Below are 24,448 nucleotides of genomic sequence, written 5' to 3'. Positions count from 1 at the left end.
CCATTTCTTGAGTGTGCGCAATTTTAAAGCGTGACATATTAGGTATCTATTTACTCAGTGTAACATCTTTCACATTATACAAAAAACGTTACTGTTTTGTTATTTTTTAATTCATGAAACCCAAAACCCCCAAAAAAGGCGTCTTGAAAAATTATTGCGCAAATACCATTGCAATGACCGCCATTTTATTCCCTAAGGTGTCTGCTAAAAAACATATGTAATGTTTGGGGGTTCTGAGTAATTTTCTAGCAAAAAGATGATTTTTACATGTAGCAGAGAAGTGCCAGAATAGGTATTGAAGTGGTTAAGTGCAGTTATATTTCAATTATTCTCCCCACTTCTTCTGATTGCAGCCTGCCTGGTAATATGCTCACCCTTCCTCCTACCTGTTTCTGAGATCTTTGCTGTGTGGCCTCCAGCTGTCCAGCATAATACAGCTTATCCATAGGAGAGAATGAGTCTATGATGCATAGGCACAGTAAGAAGAGGAACAGGTTCTTGTGGGAAAGACTATGCGGCACTGGATAACACTGCACAGTGTAAATTGCTGAATTGTGGAGGAAGGGAAGTATTTTACCTGGCACTGCACCTAGATAGTGGGGGATTCATTAAAAGAAAAATGCACTAAAAGACATTTAAGTTGTCCTTTATACTCCTTTTTAAATATTTTTACAAAGCTTCCTAACCCTATATTAGGGTTGCCACATTTTCTTCAAGCCAAACCCGAACACTTTAGCAGCACAGGGCATATTTTTGTTTTCGTAGTATACATTATAAGATTATAAAAGACCTGGAACACCTTTGGGTGCCCCAAGAAGAGCGATAATGCAGCATAATGGCCAAACTGCTCTTGTTGACCTCATTGCCCCCCCCCCCCCCCCGCCCCCAGTAATACCAAACCTGCCCCCAGACAGCGGTCCCCAGCTCCCAGACAGCAACATATTTTTGTGTAACCATCTCAGTTACTTGGGGAGCCACAGCCCAGTCTGAATAATATGTCTGGGGTTCAGGCAGACTGAAACCCAGACACATGATTCCAAACCTGGACTGTGCAGATGAATCTTGGACAGGTGGCAATCCTACCCTATATTCTTTAAATTAAAGGTATGTTTGATCTAGCATTGCTTATTGTCAGGACACATTCTTTGTACTAACTGTCTTATGTCTTCTGGCAGGTGGTGCTTTGGCTCATGCTTTTTTTCCAAGAAGAGGAGAAGCACACTTTGACAATGCTGAACACTGGTCATTGAATGGGAAGGGCAGAAATCTGTTTGTTGTCTTGGCACATGAAATTGGGCACACGCTTGGGCTTCCGCATTCACCCTTCAAAAATGCCCTCATGTCTCCATACTACAAAAAATTAGGCAGAGAATATGTGCTGAATTTTGATGATATCTTTGCCATCCAAAATCTCTATGGTAATTTTCTTCGACAAATATGCCTGACATGGATCTTACTTTAATATATAACTTGGTTGGTGGCTGTGAGTAGCTTCTGTTTTTGCTGGCAGTGCAACAAAAAATAAAATACAACTGGTGGCTTGTGAGATATGTAGTAACATTTTGAGACTCAAAAAAAAGTTATACCAAGTTATTTTAAGATGTAACATTAAAGTGTTATTAAACGCACAAGAGTAAAATCAGTCTGTATATGCAGTAAAGCATGCTTGTTATACAGTGGGGATCGAAAGTTTGGGCACCCCAGGTAAAAATGTGTATTAATGTGCATAACGAAGCCAAGAAAAGATGGAAAAATCTCCCAAATGGCATCAAATTACAGATTGGACATTCTTATAATATGTCAAAAAAAGTTAGATTTTATTTCCATCATTTACACTTTCAAAATTACAGAAAACAAAAAAATGGCGTCTGCAAACGTTTGGGCACCCTGCAGAGTTAATATCTTGTACTGCCCCCTTTGGCAAGTATCACATCTTGTAAACGCTTTTTGTAGCCAGCCAATTCTTGTTTGAGGTATCTTTGCCCATTCTTCCTTACAAAAGTATTCCAGTTCTTTGAGATTTCTGGGCTGTCTGTCACGCACTGCTCTTTTAAGGTCTATCCATAGATTTTCAATAATGTTGAGGTCAGGAGATTGTGAAGGCCATGGCAAAACCTTCAGTTTACGCCTCTTGATGTAATCCCCCATGGATTTTGAGGTGTGTTTAGGATCATTATCCATTTGTAGAAGCCATCCTCTCTTTAACTTCAGCTTTTTCACAGATGGCATCAAGTTACCATCCAAAATTTGCTGAAATTTTATTGAATCCATTTTTCCTTCTACTCGTGAAATGTTCCCTGTGCCACTGGCTGCAGTACAACCCCAAAGCATGATTGATCCACCCGCATGCTTAACAGTTGGACAGAAGTTCTTTTCATTAAATTCTGTGCCCTTTCTTCTCCAAACATACCTTTGCTCATTCCGGCCAAAAAGTTCTATTTTAACCTCATCGGTCCACAGAACTTGTTTCCAAAATGCCTCAGGCTTGTCTATATGTTCATTTGCAAAGTTCAAACGCAGATTTTTGTGTTGAGGACGTAGAAGAGGTTTTCTTCTGATTACTCTTCCATGAAGACCATATTTGTACAGTTATCTCTTTATAGTGGAATAGTGTACTACAACTCCAGTGTCTGCCAGATCTTTCTGGAGGGATCGTGCAGTCAAACGTGTTTTTTTTTTTTTTTGCTTTTCTCACAATCCTGGGAGCTGTTCTGTCTGATATTTTTCTTGGTCTTCCAGATCTTGCTTTAACTTCCACTGTTCCTGATGACTGCCATTTCTTAATTACATTCCGAACAGAGGATATTGACATTTGAAAACGCTTTGCTATCTTCTCATAGCCTTCTCCAGCTTTGTGAGCGTCAACTATTTTCAGTTTCAGTTTTCTAGACAACTGCTTAGAAGAACCCATGGTGCTGATTGTTGGGGCAAGGTCAGATGAGTCTGGCCATTTAAAACCTTTGAGATTGACATCACCTGGTCTTCCCAGACGATGATTGAGAACAATCCATGACACTGGCAGGTCTCAGCTTTGCAAAGGGGGCAGTGCATGCTATAAATTCAAACTTTTGCAGACGGCATTTTTTTGTTTTTCCTGTAATTTTGAAAGTGTAAATGATGGAAATAAAATCTAACTTTTTTTGACATATTATAAGAATGTCTAATCTGTAATTTGATGCCATTTGGAGATTTTTCCATCTTTCCTTGGCTTCGTTATGCACATTAATACACATTTTTACCTGGGGTGCCCAAACTTTGGATCCTCACTGTGGAACCTAAGGGGTTAATCCTCAGCATTGTGAAAAAAGGCTGCTTGATCTATTATACACAGATCCTCCCCTCCCTGCACTGTCTCCCTGGACAAGTCTGGATGAGACAGAGCCTTTGGAGTCAGGCTGCACATGCTCAGTTTGGTGTGTATTGCTAGAAAGGTTTTTCTTTTTCTTTGGAGAGTGCATGTGATCTGCACAGGGCCAATTGGCACTGTCCAGACATGTCCAGACAGAGGGTCAGGAGCCCTGCAGCCTCATAGGATAGCTCAGTGCAGTATGAAATCTCCTCCTACAAGCTTCACCAGGAACTGATAGAAATCACAAGACTGCTATATACTGCTGATGAGAAAAGGTATTTATCAGTTTATATTTACTAAAATAATTGCATTTCCATTTTCTGTATACTGTGGGAGACCAGATATAGTCAATGCAGTGGCCTGGGTTTAGTAACACTCTACATTTCACAATAACACATCGCATAGTAGCCCGTTATGTGTCACTTACCTGACACAGGAGCCAGCGATGTCACCGCTGTCCCCTCTTCCATGAAGTGTCCATTTTCCTTCCGGGTATCACTGCTCCGTCGCTGTGAGTGGCCGGAGCAACGATGATGTCACTCCGGCACATGCGTGCAGGAGCAGTCAGTGATGGCATGTTAGCCTTCACTAACGGCATGCTCAGTGCGCCTGCGCCGTTATCTACGGCGTGCATTCGCCGTAGACATCGGTGCCCGGTTTTTGTAAAATATCTCCTTAACTGTGTAGGTTAAGGAGATATTCCTTGCACCTACAGGTAAACCTTAATCTAGGCTTACCTGTAGGTTAAAGTGGTCCCAGAGGGTTTACAACCACTTTAAATGTGGTGGCTTTTTTATCCATTTTTTTTGTTTTCCTTTTGCTTTTCCTTTATTTTCACTTGGCGATCTGGCCAGTAACACATTTCTTGTCCTATGTCTTGTACACACGATGAGAAAATCAGGCGCAATAAAAACGCAATTGGAGCGATCATCTGATAATCTATTCATTAGAACACAGCTTTTGAGAGCCGGTCGCGACAGTTCATGCAAAAATATCTAATAGGACAAGCACAAAAATATTTATTGGAAGACAACTGAATGGGCGATTTTTCATGCAATTAGTGCATTATTTGTAAGAAAAAAATCGAGTGACCAAGATCACGCATGCTCGAATACAATACATTCACGTACATCACTTTCCTAATTTGTATTCTGTCTTATGACAAATTAAAGTCAAACAGACAACACTTTTTTAACAGCTGCGGCAATTGTTGTTTTTTCCTGCTGGTATAAATTTTTCACATAAAAGCTGACTATTGTAAGCACCTCTGTCAGTGTTAAATAGTTTGTCTCAAACCTCTAAAGCCTCTTGCACACTGGAACACATTTGCTGCACTTTTCCAGGGTTAAAAAAACCACTGGAAAAATGTTTCCTATTAAATCGTATGTAACTGTTCACACTGCGGGTGCCTTGCGCTTTCGAAAGTCCTGCAAGCTGTATCTTTGGTGCAGTTTTTCAAAAGCACACCAAAAGGGCACCTTCCATTGTAAGTCAATATGAAAGCATCAAAAGCGCATCAGTGTGAAAGGGCCCTTATTTGCTGGACAGATTAGTATGCTAATGGGGCTTGAAAAATTACAGATTTTACCAGGTGAAAATAAAAGAATAAAGCCAAAAAAAAGAAAATGAATGCAGCCATGACATTGAAGAATTAGTAAACTGCCTTATATTATTTTTGCTTTTTGAATTGTCTCTAGTATTATGCCCTGTTCATTTCTTTTGTGACTTTAGGCTGGATTCACACCTATGCAGTTTTAGTGCTTTTTCCATTTTGCAGATTTGCACTACAGCCCATTTAACATAGTTTCCTATGGAAAACGTTCTGTAGAGCAAATCTGCAATATTCAAAAAGCACAAAAAATGCATAAGTGTGAATCCAGCCTTAGGACCCACTCTTGCACATGCGCTAATGTGCATTAATGCTTTTTATTGATGGTCAAACCAAAAAAAGGCACCTGAGGTGTTTTTTTCCAACATAATGCAAGCCAGCATAATGAGATGGGGTTCAGATGTGTTTTGGAGTGTATGCATGTTAGGGTGCCAAAGAATGTAAATTAAAAATAATGGACATATCCAAAAATGTATACACAACGTGTTATTGTAACCTACATAAAACAGTGTAAGAAAGAAGTCTAGTCTGGCCAAATCTGACATATCAGTTACAGGTAGATGCTGCAGAGCCGACTGCCTGTCGTCTCCTTTCTTTTGGAATTTAAGGACTCCGTATGTGATGCTTCCCCACCACCAATTCACTGCTGCCTACTGTGGCACAGTCTTGCTTTTGCAAACCGTGATATTGCAATTTTCACACAATATTCTCCTTGAAATTAAAATTAATGTAAAAAGTAGTAAGGAGTGTGAGAATGCCCCCTTTGTACTTGGCCTTAGGAGATACACAGCTCTGACCGTCCCATAAGACATTAATAATATAAATAAATCATTTCATAAATAATACAGCACAGAAAAATCTACTAACACATGGAATTATTATTTGTGGCACGTGGAGTTGTGAATGCGCCTGAGCTCATCCTTGGTGGCAGATAGTATGTACAGGAGAAGAGTGCAGAGTGTATGGCGGTGGGCAGTATGTGCAGGATGGTGTCAGTAGGGCAGTGGATGGTGTCAGTAGTTTTTTATTTTTATTTATTTTTTTAAAATGCTTTTTGGGGGCCAGTGGATGGTGTCAGTAGAGCAATGGACAGTGTCAGAATTTTTTATAATTTTATTTTTTAAATATTTTTTTCAATTTTTGTATTTTTTCACAATGATTTGGGGGGCTTTACTGGACAGCATCAGTAGAGTGTCAGACAGAGATTCCCCAATCCCTTTCTCTGCAGAATTAGCACTGTAGATGAATGAACAGGACACAGAAAGCTCCTGTTCATTCATAAACCTAAGCATCGTAAACACAATTTAGGGTGCTTCAGTTATTAATGGACAGAGTCCATGATCACTGACTCTGCTCATTCAGAAAAGGAAGGGCCGGTAAATTACATGTTTGCAGGCCCCTTCCTCCACTCTCCATCCTGACACATTCCCAGTGGGAAAGGAGAGGAGGGAAGCTAGCAGCGATATGAGGGGGGGGGGGGGGGTTTAGAAAGGAAGGGCAATCCGATGGACAGCCGGGTGATTGGTGTGGGGTGTGGGGGCAAGGCAGTTACTAGCATCAATCTCTCTGTATGGTTTTCAATGAAGCGGCCGAAATTCTAGGGAGGGAGAGAAGCAGAAGCGGCTTTCAGCAGCTACATTGAAAGCCATACATAGGAGATCGGTGCTTGTAATTGCTCCCACCGACGCACAGATCAGCCCTGACTGAAATGTCACCTGCTGCAAGAAGTTCCAACCGGGGACAAGATCACCTATGGGTGCAGTGTGGGTCAGAACACAGTGGGCCAGTGTGCAGTGAGCACCTTGCACCCATAGATGATACATCACTGACTTTTTTTTTCCAATTTATTTATTTCAAGTGTTTTAAATGGCACCCTTCATTTTCACAGAGATTTACAAAATGTAGATTTAGTCACCTGCTTATAAGGGATATATATATATATATATATATATATATATATATATATCTAGCATACATACATTCACATACTAGGGCCCATTTAGAGAGAATCCAATTAACCTACCTGCATGTTTTGAGTGTGGGAGGAAACCTGTGTACCCAGAGGAGACTGGCGCAAACACAGGGAGAATATGCACGCTCCAAGCAGACGGTGTCCAGGTTGGGATTTGAAACAAGCACCGCAATGGTGCAAGGCAGAAGTGCTAACTACTAAGCTTTAGAATTTACCATTTTAAATACATTCAAAATATAAATAAAATATTAGAAATCTGCAGCTAGAAGGGGAAAAAAAGACGGTGATTAAAAATAGATCTCATGAATTAGAACAAATTTAATGTTAAGCTTTTGTTACTAGCCATTTTTTACACTGCAAAATAAATATACAAAAATACTCAGTGAAATGGCTTTATCATCATCATTGTGCTTGTGTGACAGGGGCGCCCTCAAGTGGCAGGCTGGTGCAGCTGCCTGGGAAACAGTTCACCAGGTTTGAAGAGTGGAGTGAAGAAAAGAAAGGAGTCACAGATGGTGCAGTCAAACCATATTACTGCCAGTCCATGTTTGATGCTGTCACTTGGGGTAAGAACTTCTCTAATTATAAGCAGGCAGAGATTTCATTCTTTTATAATTAAAACTTACACAAGATTAGAAGCATGCAATAAAACTACAGTTAAAAGACAGTACATTATGCTTGATATCCCTTTTTTTATTTTTACCTACAGGTAAGCCTATTATAAACCTTACTTGCCTGTAGGTTAAATGAATATCTCCTAAACCTGTATGGTTTAGGAGATATTCACTTTGCATGCAGCTGCTGACATCATGCGCTGCGAACTTCCGGCGGACACTGCCAGTGTTCCGTCAGATTTGGCGACCCATCAGAATTTGCAATGGAAGTGGCGTTCCCTCGCCACCATCTTGCTACACCCCGCACTCCTCCACAGTAAGGATACAGTGAGTTTTGCGTTTCAGTTGTTTTGAACAGTAAACAAAGCTTATAAGGTAAAATACAGTATTTAGAAATCTGACGGACTGTTTAAATGTTGAATTTTAAAAGCAGCAGCAAACCTGCTGATGTCACAGGTTTTCTAATATGACAGAACACCGCTGCTTCTATAATTCAACATGTAAACAGTCTGTCGGTTTTCTCAATACTATATTTCACCATATATGCTCCATTTTACTGTAAAAAGAACTGTGAAATGCAAAACTCTGGTGGGTGTAACACGATGTCCACTTGCCCCTTCTCAATGTATCCTTACTGTGGCGGAGTTTGGTTTGCAGTAAGATGGGTGCGAACGTCACTTCCGTTACAAATTCTGATGAGTCGCCAAATCTGATGAAACACCGGACCTTGGCAGAAGGAAGACTCCCGCACATGCACGGTAGTGACGTCATTGCGGCTCCGGCCACTCACAGCGCCGGAGCCATGAACAGGAAGACACGCGGAGGGGGAAATGTCGGCTCCCTCGGCGGTGCCCAGGATGAGTTGCTAACACCTCGTTCTAAGGTATTTCATAATGAGCTAGTATGGGGTGCATAGTAGCTCAATATGCCTTTGCCTTACAGGTTTTTATTTTTTTATGCATGTATACAACCGCTTAAATGCATTAATTCTCTCAAAATGTTTATGGAAAGAACTGTTATTGGGCCCCTTGCACATGGGGCTTTCCAGCTGTATTGCATTTCAGTGCATGCAGGAGGGACAGGTACATCATTTAGCTCTGCTGCAGGCAGCCTGACAAAGTCTATGACAGGCTGTGCTGGGTGGGGCTGAATGCTGTACCAAGTGATATCCGCTGTTTAGGGCCCTATGTATTCAGGGATGAATCTTCACAAAGTAGGTTTACAAACTTCAAGATCATTTGGAGAAACAGGAGTTGGCGAGAAATAATTTAAAATACAATGTGGAATTAATATATGATTTTACATTTTGACTATAGCTGTGCTTTAATCTTGTGTTTTCACTACACTAAAACTTCACTGACACTAAAATAATTTTTTCTGATTTTACAGATTTGAAACAAACATTGTTCGTCTTCAAAGGCCGACACTACTGGATGGTGACTTTGAATGGAAATGTCTCAGGGCCTCAGCTCACTCAACAGAGGTGGAAGAGACTTCCAGCATTTGTTGAAGCTGCAGCAGTGTCAGGATCAGATGGCAAATTTTATTTTTTTAAAGGTGAGAACTTATGATGAAGGCTGCAGTTCAGTAACCATGTGTTCCAGAGCTGGTAACGTTTTAATTAATTTCCAGACACACCACTTAGTATTGCGAGTACCTGGCTCAGTTATTTCCCCTATCAGAGGACATTGTCACACAACAGACCCATCTTAACTTTTGCAAAATTATATCACAGTATGCTTTTTTGCATTCAATATTGGATGTAAAACTTGAGTTTTTGAAACGCACAGGATGTAATTTATTTCTATAGTAAGCGGTCTGATGCCACGTACACACGCCCATACTTTCCAGCAGACTAGGTCCAGCGGTCTTCTCGACAAACTTTTCAACGACGGTTCCGACAGACTTCTGAACGAACGGACTTGGCCACCCATGAACTGACTAAGTCTGTTCGAAATTATGTTAGTTTTGAACGTGATGATGTAAGACTGGACTAAAAAAGGGAGCTCAATAGCCAGTGGCCGATAGCTTCCCTTGCATCGTATTTGGTCAGTCGGACCAGCATACAGAAGAACGGTTTTCCCGATAGGAATTGAGTCCATCGGACAGATTTGAAACATGTTCTATTTCTAGGTCCGTCGGTTTTTTTAAATGAAAAATGATCAGATTAGCTCACACATGATCAGACTTCCTGACGGACTGATTTCGTCGGACCTAGTCTGCCGGAAAGTCCAGTCGTGTGTACGCGGCATGAGCCTTCAAGTTACAGAAATGATACCTAAAATACCTTTTTATTTAATATTTTTTCTGCAGTCATGTGACCATGGCTTCTGAACGGTCAAGGCGGAGGGTGGGTATTAGGCTGCAGCAGCACATCACGTCCATTGAGGTTACTGATGAGTTCTGGTCCCTAGCTGGCAGTCTTTGGGAACTGTCCATTGAAGGCAGAGAGTGGCAGGTGGTTAAGGCCTTTGGCCTATCTGTATTACCTGCAGCAATAGGAAGCAAGTGGCACTGGAGGTGTGCCTAGAAGTGACTGACAGAATGTTATACACTGCCAAGGTTAGAATACAGGCATGCTGTACTTTGTCATGGCTGCTCATAGTGTTAAAGTAAGAGGCCACTGGAAGGATGACAGCACTACTGCTACATTGCAAGGCAGTGGTTGAGTATTGTCACGCTGCAGCCGGAAGCCCTATATACAGGGCTTTCGGTTGCAGGAAGCCTTGAATTACAGACTGAGAGGATCACCAGGTGAAACTTAGAAGCTCAGTGAAGTGGTAAAAAAATACTATAATATTTAGTTTTGCAGGTGCCAATATGTATTTGAATGTGGTATTTAGACTGACATACAGTTTACATGCTGTGCTTCAAATATTAACCTAAAGTGTACCTGCATTTGCAACTACGCACCACAGTAACAGATTCACATTATGGGAGGCACTTTCAGCATCCTTCTTCTATTCACTCTCTACCACTCTTTCTGGAGAAGGGGAACACACTGACTTTTGCTTAAGCAACTAATTGCTATGCCCAACTATGTCATATGTGAATGGGGGGAGAATCCTTTGGGGTGTGTAATATGTAATTGAAACTTTAAGAGGAATCTAGGGTGCTCTTGCAAAGGATCAAAACAATGGGGTAGCATGCGGAAAGTGAGGCTGCGTACTGTGCTTTCTGTGAATCAAACATGTTACTTTGACCAGTATAAACAAAGGTTGCATTTAGTTGTGTGGTATCATTCTCCAGGCTGTACAGTGTGATGGTTACAAAAGTGACCCAAAAGAGTCACCTCTGTAAACTTGTGGGGATGAAACTCTGGGAGCTGCCATCTTTGATTTGTTATTTAAGGTGTAAGCTCCATGATTGTTATCATGACCCTGACGTGTCTAAGTAGTTAAACTGGAGCAAGCATGCGGCTTTTGAACTCCCATCCTGATGCTTGTTTCAGGTTACTAATGCACTACTGTAGGTGCTATCCCCAAAACTTCCATTTAAAGAGTGACTTCCACTCTCTGTTTATTTAATCCCCTCTAACCTGTTATGCAGATGTAGCACTACCCCCCACAGGAGCCACTTGGTAGATTGGGTTCTCTTTTTTTCTGCCTGGGCTCTGAGAGCAACCTTAGCCCCTGACACACCAGGCTAAGCAAATGGGTACTACACTGCTGCTGGGAGCACAAAAGCACAGAAACAGATACCCTGCCTATAAATAAGGTTCATTATCAAAGAGCAAACATAAATGAACCCAATATATTGTCATGGGTTGCAGTTTTGATATTGAACTTTAGTTATGTGCAGGGTATCAGGGTGCCAGTTTACTAGCTGCAGTATGCACATAAATGAGTAAGTAAAGTAGTAGATCAATCGTTGTTTACTAGGCAATTTTGTTTTACTATATACCTATACTATAGCAGCATAGAATAGAGTTCTATGCAGCTAAATAAGGAGAAACCTGGTAATCTAGAAAATCGGCAATAAGCAATGGTCTAAAGCAGTGGTCATCACCCCTGTCTTCAGAGCCCACTAACAGGCCAGGTTTTATGTATTATCTTGGGGAGATTTAGACTAGAATACTGCAATCACTGAGCAGCAAATGATATCACCTGTGATGTATTTCAGTTATCTTGCAAACCTGGCCTGTTAGTGGGCCTTGAGGACAGGGTTGATGACCACTGGTCTAAAGAACAGTAACCGCCATGATACCATGTAAACAGTAGGCTACATTCACTTTAGAGTGTACTCTATATGAACGTTAGCTATGAAATGTAAGGTATGCTAAAGTGGTAGCTCTTGCTATGGACAACAGACAAAGTTCTTGTGAAGTTGGGGCCCAGTCTTTACGATGGTGCACATGGATACAGTTCCAGTAGAACCTGCATGCAGTAAATAATGCTGCCAGTTAGATGGACAGTCCCTATGTGGTCAGTTTGTGCTAGCAGAAAAAGGTTAATACCAGCAGTGTCCTCACACCAGTCACGATGATACAGCAACAGAGGTCCCGCTGTTCAGATGACAGCTCATTTTTTGATCTTCCTGAAATCACTCCGGTCCTCAGCACAAGGCTGCAGGCTTGTATGAAGTTGATGTGCACACCTCAGTCTCCACACGGCAAAGAGGAAATTCCTCAGTATTCAGCCTGTGAAAATAGTGTTTCTTTCTATCCAGCCGTCATTGGGAATTGTAGTTCTATAGTCCATTGACTCCCATAGTATGATTCTTCCCCTCCACTACATATACCATGATTCCATGCTGCCAACCTACAAGTCACGTGAATGCCTTCTGCTTGTCAGCTCCCCCCTGGTGGATGAAGGTGAGGTAGTGTTAACCCTTTCAGCTGAAGTTCATTGGGAGCACAGAGAGCATTGAAGCACAGTGTCCTAAACTGCTCTCTGTCTTTAACCAAGCACCTGACTACACAGGGTTGTATTCTGGAAACATACTTGCCTGCTCAGTAAATTAAGCATTGTGCTGATGAAATCAGCTGCTACAGGCCAAGTACCCTTTCTGACATCTTCCCTTATTATGTCATCAGGGGCCATTGTGTCTTTCCAGGTCTTGTAGCCTACCCGATGATGCACCTCCAGGTCTGCTCCAGCTGTGCATCTATACTTCTGCAACCCCCAGGGATATGTGGCAGAGATATCCAGTAGTCTGCATAAGCAGGACATGTCTATATAAACTTGGGTGAAAATGGAGGTAGAAGGGTCCAAGCCCACATAAATCACACCCTCTCATTCTGCAGCCAGCCATATTACTCAGTAAGGCCGCGTACACACGGGCGGACTGTTCGTCCAACTTTGTCCGCTGAACAGTGTTTGGGCGGACAGTCCGCTCGTGTGTGGGCTTTCAGCGGACAGTTTCAGCGGACAGTTGGACGGACAAGGTTTTTCGGAAATTCCGTAAAACTGTCCGCTGAAACCTTGTTTCAGCGAACAGTCCGCTCGTGTGTAGGCTTGTTCGTCAAACAAAGTTGCGCGCATGCTCAGAAAGGATTTTCACGCCGAAAGCTATAATGCAGTGTATAGGACGTCGTATTTTTCGTCCCGTCGTACGTGCCGTTCACGTCATCGCGCACGGTTTCAGCAAACTGTTCGTCCGTCGTGTGTGGCCATGTCCGTCCATGCTAAGTTTGAGCGGACTGTTTGCCGAAACTGTTGGACGGACAAAGTTGGGCGAACAGTCCGCGCGTGTGTACGCGGCCTTACACACAGCAGGATATGTAGGTTACAGACTTATAAATGCAAAGCGTGTTTGTGCTCTCCACCTCCAGCCAAAACAGGAGATAAACATATTGCCCTTACTTGCTTTATGTAATCATTCCCCAACTGTAGACATACATCCATAATTATATATTATACTCGCTGTACTCTGCTGTAATTCAGTATTAAAATTATATCATCCTCCTGCTGTAGCTTTGAGATCTTTCTAATCGCAATCAGTGCTTGTATGGTGTATATGAGCACATCCCTAGCTGAACCACAGAAAGAGTTGTGCCATGCTGCTTTACATCAGCATGTGGTACAAGTAAATGTCAGCATGAGAAGAAAAAAAAATTGCAGCTCTAACTTACTAATCAATAACACAATAATGGTAGAAACCTCTAATGTATGGAAATCTCAATAAACTTCAATAATACCAGTCTCTGTGATATGTAACGTCACATATAATACACATCAGGATAGAAATAAAACACAAAAAAGGAAACTTTGCAGGGATGGTGGAAACCCCCCTACACATATTTGGCAGTGAAAAGTGTCAGTAAGGCAGTAGACGGTCTCCACTGCTAATCAGTGCAGCCTCATTAGTGGCATATCAGTGTAGCTTAATTAGTGGCGTATCAGTGCAGCCTCATCAGTGGCGTATCAGGGCAGCTTCATTGCCTATCAGTGCAGCCTCAGTGCAGTTTATCATTACCCGTCAGGGCTGCCTCATCTGTGCATCTTATCAGTGCCCATAAGTGCAGCCTCATCAGTGCTGCCTCAGTGCCCATCAGTGCAGCTTATCAGTGGCGTGCCGCCTCAGTGCAGCATATCAATGCAGCCTCATCAGTGCAGCTTATCAGAGCCCATAAGGGCAGCCTAATCAGTGCCACCTCAGTACCCATCAGTGCTGCCTTAGTGCAGCCTCCTCTGTGCCCATCAGTGTCTGTGCCAGTTAGCGTAGCGTATCTGTGCAGCATATTTGTGCCCCTCAGCACAACATATGTGCACCCATCTGTGCCCACCCATGCAGCGTATCTTTGCCCACCCGTGCAGCAGGGATCATTAGGAGAGCCAGCCTGATGACACAGAAAGGCGATCTCCTGGTGTGACAGATCTTGTCAGTGAAACTCCAGCCATTGTAAAGTCCCACCTCCTGGACCAGCATTGTGATATACAGCACGCAGGTCCAATGCTGGTCCAGGAGGAAGGACTGTACAAGGCTGGAGTTACACCTACAAAATCTGTCACACCGGGAGATTGCCGCTCTCTGTCATCGGTCCCACTCTCCTAGTGTTCCCTACAGCAGAGACGGGTGGGAGGGTGGCGGCGGGGAGATGTTGGTAGCAGTGCTGGCAGGGAGAGGAGGAGGAGTAGGACACCACCTCTACGGGTGGTACAGACCGGGGTCTGAGACCCCTCCGCCCACTATAGCAAGCGGGGATGGAAATATATCCCTGCTTGCTGTAGATAGAACTACAAATGGGAAGTGCCAAGTGGCTGAGAGTACAGGAGGAATAGCAGCCACCGGCCTTTCAAACAGGAAACCCCTGGGGATTAACGTTTTTTTCTGTAAAATCGGCAAGCTATAACAGACGAACTACTGAGCTCAAAAGAAGATGGATGCCCTAGTTGGTGAAGGTAGATGGGCAACAAGGACATAGAAAAAAGTTTTTGCTCGGAGTTCAGCTTTAAGGCAGTCCATTCATTTAAAATAGGATGCCACACATGGCATCAGACAAAGTGTCTCTGCGGCACCCCACAAAGCATGGGTGCATAGCAGGTTACTGTACTTATTCATAGAATGCTATGCTTAATAGATGGCACCACAACGCACATCATTGTGTATGGTACCACACATTACCGCAACACATAGGTGTGAGGCCAGTCTTACATTTGAAGGAGAAGGCAGCCAATATTTACCAGTAAGGAAAGGAAAATTGCAGAAAAATAAAAAGGAATAATCCTGATGATCTTTGCTAATAGATGCATTAGAATAAAATGTAACAATCATATAGAAGTTTATTGTGAACTCGATCAGGATTCTTAGGCAGGGCCATCTCCAGGAGCAGATTTCTGCATCTGCGGTAGGCAGTGTTGACATGTACGCGGTGTTCCTAATCCCACTTTTTACCCTGAAAAAATACAAGTATTTCTTGATGGCATTACACCATACCTTAAATACTTTGGCCACTTACAGTGAAAGGAGTGCTGTCACACAGTGAGCAAAACATTAAAATGTCAAGGAAACCAGAGCTAATTATCAAAACTACTTGCCCTGAGAAAATGATGCTGTTGTTGCAGTCACCAGGAACTAATAACCAGGTTGTTTTGCCACTAGCAAAAAATGAGCACATCTGTTGAATTCTTAGACCTGGGCTGCTTACTGCCTGCTGTATGAGCTGCCAAATAGGTAGATATACTCCAGTTACATTATTTATGTCAAGATGACTTCAGTGGTAGGGGGGAAAATAAGGCATGTGTTTATTGTAGTAGCTACAAGGTTTGCTAAGTGGGATTTTGATTTTTTTTTTTTCTCCCCACTCCTACATTAAAGTAGGTTTATTTTATGCTGCCAATTTTTATGGTTTACCTTACATGTAATCCGTCAACCATGAGAGTACTCTCTGGAACTGGAACGGACAACTTACCTGAACAGACCTAAGGATTTGTTTGAATACCCCTCCAAAGTTTATTTTAACACTTTTATATCTGTTATTCATTTTTTATAATCTCTGCATTTTGTGTTAACTTAATGTTTGTCCCCACTGTGTGCCCTATTTCTGGTTTTGTTGTAGTTCACATAGTTTCTCTATAATAAAAACATTACATTAATATAAAAAAAAAGGGGGGAATTTAATACATAAAAGTCATTGGTAAACCCACAAGTAGTGTTTTTTTTTTTTTTGTTTCCTTTCATACTGGCTCTTGAAATTAACAAAAGCAATATTTTAGAGGTTGGATAAAAGGATTAACGCAGTAAAACACTTTTAATAGTTAAATAGTACTTTTTTTTTTTTTTTTTAAAGGCCTGTACATCAGACCAAAAGAGGGAGATATGTACGCTTGGTATTTCTGTTCTAGATTTTGAGATGTAATACCAGCAGTGAAAGCTACAAATCATTTCCTACTAGGGCGGATTTTCAATTAACCACCTGCCAAAAACTCACAGTAAATATACTGCGAATAGCCGGCAGGTGCAAGCGCGATCACGTACCTGTACAGCAGTCCTTTCTTCCAGGTTCGGCAGTGCGTATGTGTGTGACGAGTTTAGCAGCTGAATTCAGTCAGTGATTTTGGCTGAAGTCAGCTGATCGGCTGTGTCCAATCACACAGAGTTCTACAAACGCACAACTGTCTGTGCATAGAAAGCGTGATCTAGTTTCCTCCCCCTGAAAAGGAAAGTAAAAGCAGCGCATATTACACATTGTTAGGCAGTGAACCCCTTGATTGCCCCTAGACGTTAATCCCTTCCCAGACGGTGAAATTAGTACAGTGTCAGTGTACAACATTATCACTGTCACTAGTGATGCCAGTGTCAATTAGTGACCCTCCCAGATGGTGTCTGATTTCCTGCCACCCTATCACAGTCCCACTATAAGCCGCTGATCACCGCCATTACAGTACATTATCTATAGCTTTAGCTCCAGTATATACGGTGCCTTGAAAAAGTATTCATTCCCCTTACAATTTTTCACATTTTGTCATGTTACAACCAAAAATTTGAATGTATTTTATTGGGATTTAATGTGATAGACCAACACAAAGCAGTGCTGTGTCATGGCCTAGGCCGACAAGGCCCAGGCCTAGAGCGGCACTTTGCGGGGGGGGGGGGGGGGGGGCGGCAAAAAAGCCACTCCCCTGCATGAAAAAAAGTCCCCCCAACCCGTCCTCCCGAGTCCCGCCTCACACACACATACAGCCCGCTCTAAAACTCGTATTTTACCCTCCAAATGCGTGCACGGTATTACGCACAGTAGAGACAAGTGGGAGTGCCATCCAAACTCCCACCTCCTTCCCTCCAAGTTCCAGTAATTGGCCACAGGCATACTGCCCTCTTCCTCACCAGTCCGAGCCCTTCCCCACTCCATGTCTCAGGTGTTTGCGCAGACGTCATCCCGTGTCAGTGGAATGAGGAGAGAGCAGACATGCTGCTATTGGCCGTGTGGTGATCTGTATATAAATCATGTCAGCGTGTCCAACCATGGTTTTGGTTGGAGGAGTGGGGTTGGGGGGCAGTGATTGGGTGTGTCAGCTGTCAGCAAAGGGCACCTGTTCAATGTACGCCTAGTGGTGGAAGACATTTTGTGGGCAGGGTTATATATTTGGGAAGAAGTGACAGGTTGTCTTGGGGATCTTTGTACTGGAACCTTACATGATAGTGACAGGCTGAATAATTGTCAGCTGTGAATAATTGTGAGCTGTGTCTGCTTCTTATGCCCTCGCCTGCAGCACATGTACTATGCAAATACTGACTTCATTACAATTCAGGCCACACCCACCTCACACCTGTGCAGTGGAGGTCAACTATGCCTCCTGCCCCGTCCATCAATTCATTTATTTTATTTCTAGGAATCCATGGAAAACGCTGTGTATGTGTATTTGATGCAGATTAAAAATGCACTGGACTTCATCTGAACGCACTCAAGATCAGTTTCGGATGCGTTTCTGCATTTCTGTTTTTAATGCATTTCCGGATGCATTCCAGATACTTATTTTCTTTTTTTTTTTTTTTCTCACTGTACTAGGGTCTGGTGCATTGATATATATGCCTTCTGTTAATATTGTTAAAGTTGAAGTTAAAGACTTAGGAGCGGAGCAGGGTAGGGTTTGGGTGGAGCAATTGGTGGCGAGCAAAGCCACTTACACACAATCAGATTTTTCGGATGACCGATTGTCTGTTTTTTCGTTGCCTGTCAGTCCCATGTCAAAAGTAAAGAGGTTACTCACCATCACAGAAGTGACGTAATGTGACGAAAACCGTACTAAATCGGACGTATAGTCTGCACAATCAGCTTTTGTCTGTCAAGAAAACAGAATCGGCTATCAAACACCATACTTAAGATCCAAAAATCGGCAGATCGTTCAACTAAATTTTACTTCTGATTTTGGTATCGTGTACGGGTCTTTACTCTTCAGGCCTGGCTAGTGGCTCAGGACTTGAAATTTTGAGACCTGCATTGTACATTTGCATCAGTCCCTGCCCTCAAGGAGCTTACAAGTAGGCACTTGGTACCCACTTTTAATGTACAGAAAGGAAGAGGTGGAGCTCTAAGAAGAAAATGTGGAGGCTAAAGAGGAAGGGGTGTGGTTTACAGATGACATGGCAGGTCTTAAACAGGAAGGGGTGGGTCATATTTAAATTAGGGGGTGCACAAGTTTAGTCAAGCCTAGGGCAGCCTAGGGCAGCCTAAACACACTACTGACACAGTGGCAAATAACAGTGAAGTGGAAAGAAATTGATGTTTTTCAAAATATTTTACAAATAAATACGTGAAAAGTGTGGCATGCATTTGTATTCAGCCCCCCTGAGTCAATACTTTGTAGAACCACCTTTCACTGCAGTTGCAGCTGCAAGTCTTTCTGGGTATGATTCTACCAGCTTTGCACATCTAAAGCGTGACGTTTTTGCCCATTTTGCTTTGCAAAATAGCTCAAGCTCTGTCAGATTGGATAGAGAGTGTCTGTGAACAGCAGATTCTCAATTGGATTTAGGTCTGGACTTTGGCTGGGACATTCTAACACATGAATATACTTTGATCTAAACCATTTCATTGTAGCCCTGGCTGTATGTTTAGGGTCGTTGTCTTGCTGGAAGCCCTCCGCCCCAGTCTCAAGTCTTTTGCAGACTTTAACAGGTTTTCTTCTAAGATTGCCCTGCATTTGGCTCCATTCTATTTTCCCATAAACTCTGACTAGCTTCCCTGTCCCTGCGGAAGAAAAGCATCCCCACAACATGATGCAGCCACTATTATGTTTCATGGTGGGGATGGTGTATTCACTGTGATGTGCAGTGTTAGTTTTCCTCTACACAACATTTTGCTTTTAGGCCAAAAAGTTACATTTTGGTCTCATCTGACCAGATCACCTTATTTCACATGTTTGCTGTGTACCCCACATGGCTCCTCGCAAACTGCAAACAGGGCTTCTTATGGCTTTCTTTCAACAATGGCATTCTTCTTGCAACTCTTCCTTAAAGGCAAGATTTGTGGAGTGCACGACTAAGCCCTTGTACACACGGTCGGAGAATCCGTCGGAATGTGTCCTATCGGACCGCGTCGTCGGATAATCCGACTGTGTGTGGTATGCATCGGACTGATTCCGTCCGAATATCCGTCGGACCCAATTTTCCAACATGTTGGAAATATTTCCCGACCAACTGGTTCGATCGGACATACTCCGATCATGTGTAGCGAATTTTGATCGGACCAAGTGCCACGCATGCTCAGATCAAATTCCTACATCAAAGCTATTGGCTACTAGCCTGAATGTAGTCCCATCGTAACGAAATTACGTCATCACGTTCTGAAAGATCGGATTTTTCGACAACTTAGTCCGACCGTGTGTATGCAACAGTTTCGGACACAATCCGTCAGACTAAATCTGACGAACAAAATCCGACGGATTTGGTTGGCAGAATCTCCGACCGTGTGTACAGGGGCTTAGAGTTATCCTGTGGACAGATTCTCCCCCCTGAACTGTGGATCGCTGCAGCTCCTTCAGAGTTACCATGGTCCTCTTGGCTGCTTCTCTGATTAATATTCGCCTTGCCCCGGCCTATCATTTTAGGTGGACGGCCATGTCTTGGTAGGTTTGCAGTTGTGCCATACTCTTTCCATTTTTGGATGATGGATTGAACAGTGCTCTGTGAGATGTTCAAAGCTTGGGATATTTTTTTTATTATAACCTAAGCCTGCTTTAAACTTCTCCACAACTTTATCACTGAGCTGTCTGGTGTGTTTCTTGGCCTTCATGATGCTGTTTGTTCACTAAGGTTCTCTAACAAACTTCTGAGGGCTTTGCAGAACTGTATTTGTACTAAGATTAAATTATACACAGGTGGAATCTTAATTGGGTGACTTCTGAAGGCATTTGGTTGCACTAGATTTTAGTTAGGAATATCAAAGTAAAGGGGACTGAATACAAATGCATGCCACACTTGTTGAAAAACATTTATCATTTTCCTTTCACTTCACAATTATGTGCCACTTTGTGTTGGTCTATCACATAAAAATCCCAATAAAATGCATTTATGTTTTTGGTTGTAACATGACAAAATGTGGATAATTTCAAGGGGTAGGAATACTTTTTCAAGATACCATAGTTGGTAGATGCTATAACTTTAACACAAACCAATTAATATACACTTATTGGGATTTTTAATTTTTAATTTTATTTTTTTTAACAAAAACATGTAGCAGTTATACATCTAGAGGAAAAGACAGAAAGGCTTCTTCACAGCGAGAGCTGTGAACATGTGGAATAAACTTCCCCAAGAGCTGGTTCAGGCCAGCTCAGTAGATTGTTTTTAAAAAGGCCTGGATTCTTTTTTTACAGGTAAAGTTAATCCAGGGAATATCCTATTGCCTCTTGGGGGATCAGGAGCCAATTGGATCATGCTTTATTGGGCTTTTTGCCTTCCTCTAGATCAACTGTAAGTCTAGGACTGTGTTTATAGAATTATAGGATTGTATAATCCCCCCCCCCCCCCCCATATTGGTTGAACTGGTGGACTTTTCGTGTCCTTTTTTATTTTTTTCAGCCAGACTAACTATGTAATTAAAAGATAATACATTTTGGCAATTGCCAGTAAAAGTAGCACAGTGCTGAATAGCAAAAAATGGCCCGTCATGAAGGAGGTAAATGGGAAGTGGCTTCCCCTTGGCACTGGACATAGAGGGGAAGCCAGGAGCGCTGGTGGGGGACACAAGAAGAGGAGGTTTGGGGCTGCTCTGTGCAATTCTATAGCACAGAGCAGGTACAGTAAGTATAGAATTTTTATTTTATTTTTTTAAATGTACCTTTTACAACCACCTACAATAAATAAAAAGTACATTCTAGATTCTAGAGTAGAGCAGGAATAGAACATCTTTCAGGTTTTAAATGCTCATGTCTCATGTCCCAGGAGGCTGCAGGACCAATCCCAAAGTTTCGTAAGAGCTTGTGCATGCCCTGGGGGAGCCGTCTGTTGTTCTTTTGGAAGCCACAGCCAGCTCCCATATCCAAGATGGCAGCGCCGGGTACCTGCAGCAGTAAGACAAACCAGCTGCAGACAGTGCTGGGTCCCAGGCACTGGTAAGTTCCTGATATTTAAAAGTCAGCATCTATTTTATTTGTAGCTGCTGACTTAAGAAACAAACTGAAGTTCCTCTTTAAGAACATGGAAATATTTAAATGCCCATAGTCTGGCTACGGCTACATGGATCATTTCAATCACTCCTGAGAGCCACGCACCTTAATTTTCTAAGATTCTTGGTGGACAGTATCCCCCAAAAAAGTGAGATCATATTTATTTACTTACAATCTGAAGGATGGAAGTTTGCTGGTATTCTGAAAGGTTCCTTTGCAAACACACCACAGGCATGGATGATACACTATATACTCCAGACCATTCTCTCAGACATCAACAGTGACATGAAAGAAATATAGGAATCGAATAGAGTAAAACCCTTAAAAGTGTTTATTTCATTTAAAAAATATCACTCGCATAGATAAAACAAGATTGCACAATGAACAAGTAAACTTGCCGGCTAGTAGAAATTGCGTCATTTCCGGTATGCGATGATGCAAGCATGTCGCTCATTCCTAGGTGTTTCGTCACCAAGGACTTCTTCCGGGGCGCAGGCACCATGCTGCATCATCACCTTATATACGTGGGCTTAATTGGTGTTCTTTCAGTTACATGTGCATGATTTCACATGTTTACAGGGAGGTATTTTAAAAAGTGTAGACGTGCATGTAACATGCTCTTAAAAGCATACTGTGACTGTATTGAAAGCATAGTCACTCCTGGCACAGGAAGTTGGCACCTATGAAGAATGACATCAGATATAGCTCTCCCGGAATAGGGACTCCTCTGAACTTACAGACTACCTTTCAGGGCAGCAGTAAGCCCTCAACTATTCTATACTATTTCTGGATGCCTCATCTGGGTTGTATTCCCTACCTTCTTCTTTCCCTCTTGTATTCAGCTTAGAGACCATGTTTTTAGCTTGTCTCTCCCCAACTGTGCTAGCATCATTATTGTACACTACCCACTCTAGTCCCATGGTATGCATATATGTTTGATTATTTATCTCTATTTGTAACATAATTGTATTTTTTGTAGTTCGACCATTTTTATTTATACTTTGTGTTAATTCCTTTGTTCTTTATGTAAAAATCCTTTAACAAAATCAGATTGAACATAAAAAGTATCTTGTGTTGAATTCAATTTTAATGCAGCACATTAAACAACTATGCGTTTTTTTAATTTGATGGCGTGAACGAGCCTGTATACAACCTGTGACTTTAGGTTATTGCTCCTGCTATGTGAGACTTCTGAGACAGGTATTTTTTTTGTGACAAAGTCCCTTTAATATGTGATTATTTAGGTCCAAAACTGGAGCAGTATTGTGCGGAGTATAACCTATTCTTTTTTTTATTTTTATTTTTTGCATTTTTTTTTTTTTGCAGGTGGGAGATGCTGGAGATACAAAGGTTCTAGACTAGAGGCTGGTTTTCCTCAAAAGTGTAGTGAAAATGGTTTCCCACGACATCCTGACACAGCCTTATATTTTCCACCACTTGGACATTTAATTATTTTTAAAGGAGAAAAGTACTATGTGATCAATGAGGAATCTATGATGGTGGAGCCCTACTATCCACGCAGCATACAGGACTGGAAAGGTGTTCCTCTCATTGCTAATGCAGCACTGACTCATCCAAATGGCTCTGTTTATTTTTTTAAAGGTGAAAAATACTGGAAATTTGACCAGGACACACTGAAAGTTACTGCTTCTGGGAAGTGGGTGCAAGACTTATCTTGGCTCAACTGTCAACCTTCTTGACATCTGATTGCAATAAAATTTTAATATTATCATTGTAATTTTTGAGGTTGAAATGGAATATTGTTTTTTAATTTATAAAAAGAAGCACGTTTTTAGAATTATATTTTTTAAGCTTATATTACATAATAATAAGGTGTCACAAAAATATGTAAAAAAAAAGTATACACTTTATGCTGAGAAATCTATAGCACCATGCTCTTTTCTAGTATCAGTAATAGAAAACTGTATAATCTATTGTGGAAGCTGAATTCCTAAAATATGTGTGATGAAGGCATATTTTATTTAATTATTTATTTGGGTAAGTTCTAATAACTTTCACAGTGCAGCAATCTTTTTCAGCTCTTTTCAGTTACAAGTCTTCTCTCACAACCCCCCTTTTTAGCATATATATTAAAAAGATGTTTTAGAATACATCATATCATTGAAGATCAAATCCATATTTCAAAACCGCCATCAATTACTTCCAGTCATGCTTTGTGCAGCACACTTTTTTTAGTTCACAAGAAACTTCCTAATATGAAATGGCCAGTTGGTTGTGTCTGTCCCCAACCCAAGGCAAAAATTCCCTTTCTTCCCTGGGGTAATAAACATTAGAAGGGGGCAGGCAAAGGGTCAGTTGGTACAATCTGGTCCATCAATAAGCATATCAAGCAATGTCATGTTCGCTGCCTATGGCACCTATATAATTGTTTACTTGACGCTGTTGGCTCATATAAACAGCCATTTCACAAATTTACTGTGATGGGACAAGTACCTAATAATTATCTCCAATTAATTTGAATTACTCAAAAATGCATAATGACTAAAAAAATATATATTTAATAGTAAAATATAATGTATCAAATATAAAAATAATTAGAATATATATATATACATACCATAAAAAAAATTCCCCAGAAAAAATGAATTTATTAAACTCACACTTAATATCTACTGTTCCTACATTAAAAGTTAATCAGTTATAAAACAGCTTAAATCAATGTCAATATTGAGACCAAGTGGATGCAAATACTCTGATTCACAAATCCACTCCTGCTACAATACCCTTTTTTTTATATCACTGCCTCTCCAATGTTTACATGCTTTATCCCCCAAAACTTAAGTAAAAGTTGGGTCCTTTTGGTATTTCAACCGGAAGTTGTTTGAAACACTG

The 24,448-nt window shown here is 41.6% G+C and overlaps 1 protein-coding gene across 2 annotated transcripts in view; it reads left to right on the top strand.

Annotated features, from left to right (window-relative positions):
• Positions 1-23,333, top strand: part of MMP28 (matrix metallopeptidase 28) — a 111,021-nt gene extending 87,688 nt beyond the window's left edge. For both annotated transcript variants that reach the window (XM_077482173.1, XM_077482172.1), the window contains 4 exons: positions 1,176-1,418; positions 7,353-7,496; positions 8,934-9,101; positions 22,922-23,333. In XM_077482173.1, the coding sequence (XP_077338299.1) occupies positions 1,176-1,418; positions 7,353-7,496; positions 8,934-9,101; positions 22,922-23,295 (929 nt within the window). In that variant the 3' untranslated portion in view covers positions 23,296-23,333. The remainder of the gene's footprint in view (positions 1-1,175; positions 1,419-7,352; positions 7,497-8,933; positions 9,102-22,921) is intronic.
• The last annotated feature ends 1,115 nt before the right edge of the window (positions 23,334-24,448 follow it).

Source organism: Lithobates pipiens, unplaced genomic scaffold (genome assembly GCF_037356315.1).
Source record: "Lithobates pipiens isolate NorthernLeopardFrog02 unplaced genomic scaffold, aLitPip1_a1.2 Scaffold_16, whole genome shotgun sequence".
Taxonomy (NCBI): domain Eukaryota; kingdom Metazoa; phylum Chordata; class Amphibia; order Anura; family Ranidae; genus Lithobates; species Lithobates pipiens.
Note: the sequence above shows the minus strand (reverse complement) of the source record. Positions and strands in the feature narration are given on the sequence as shown.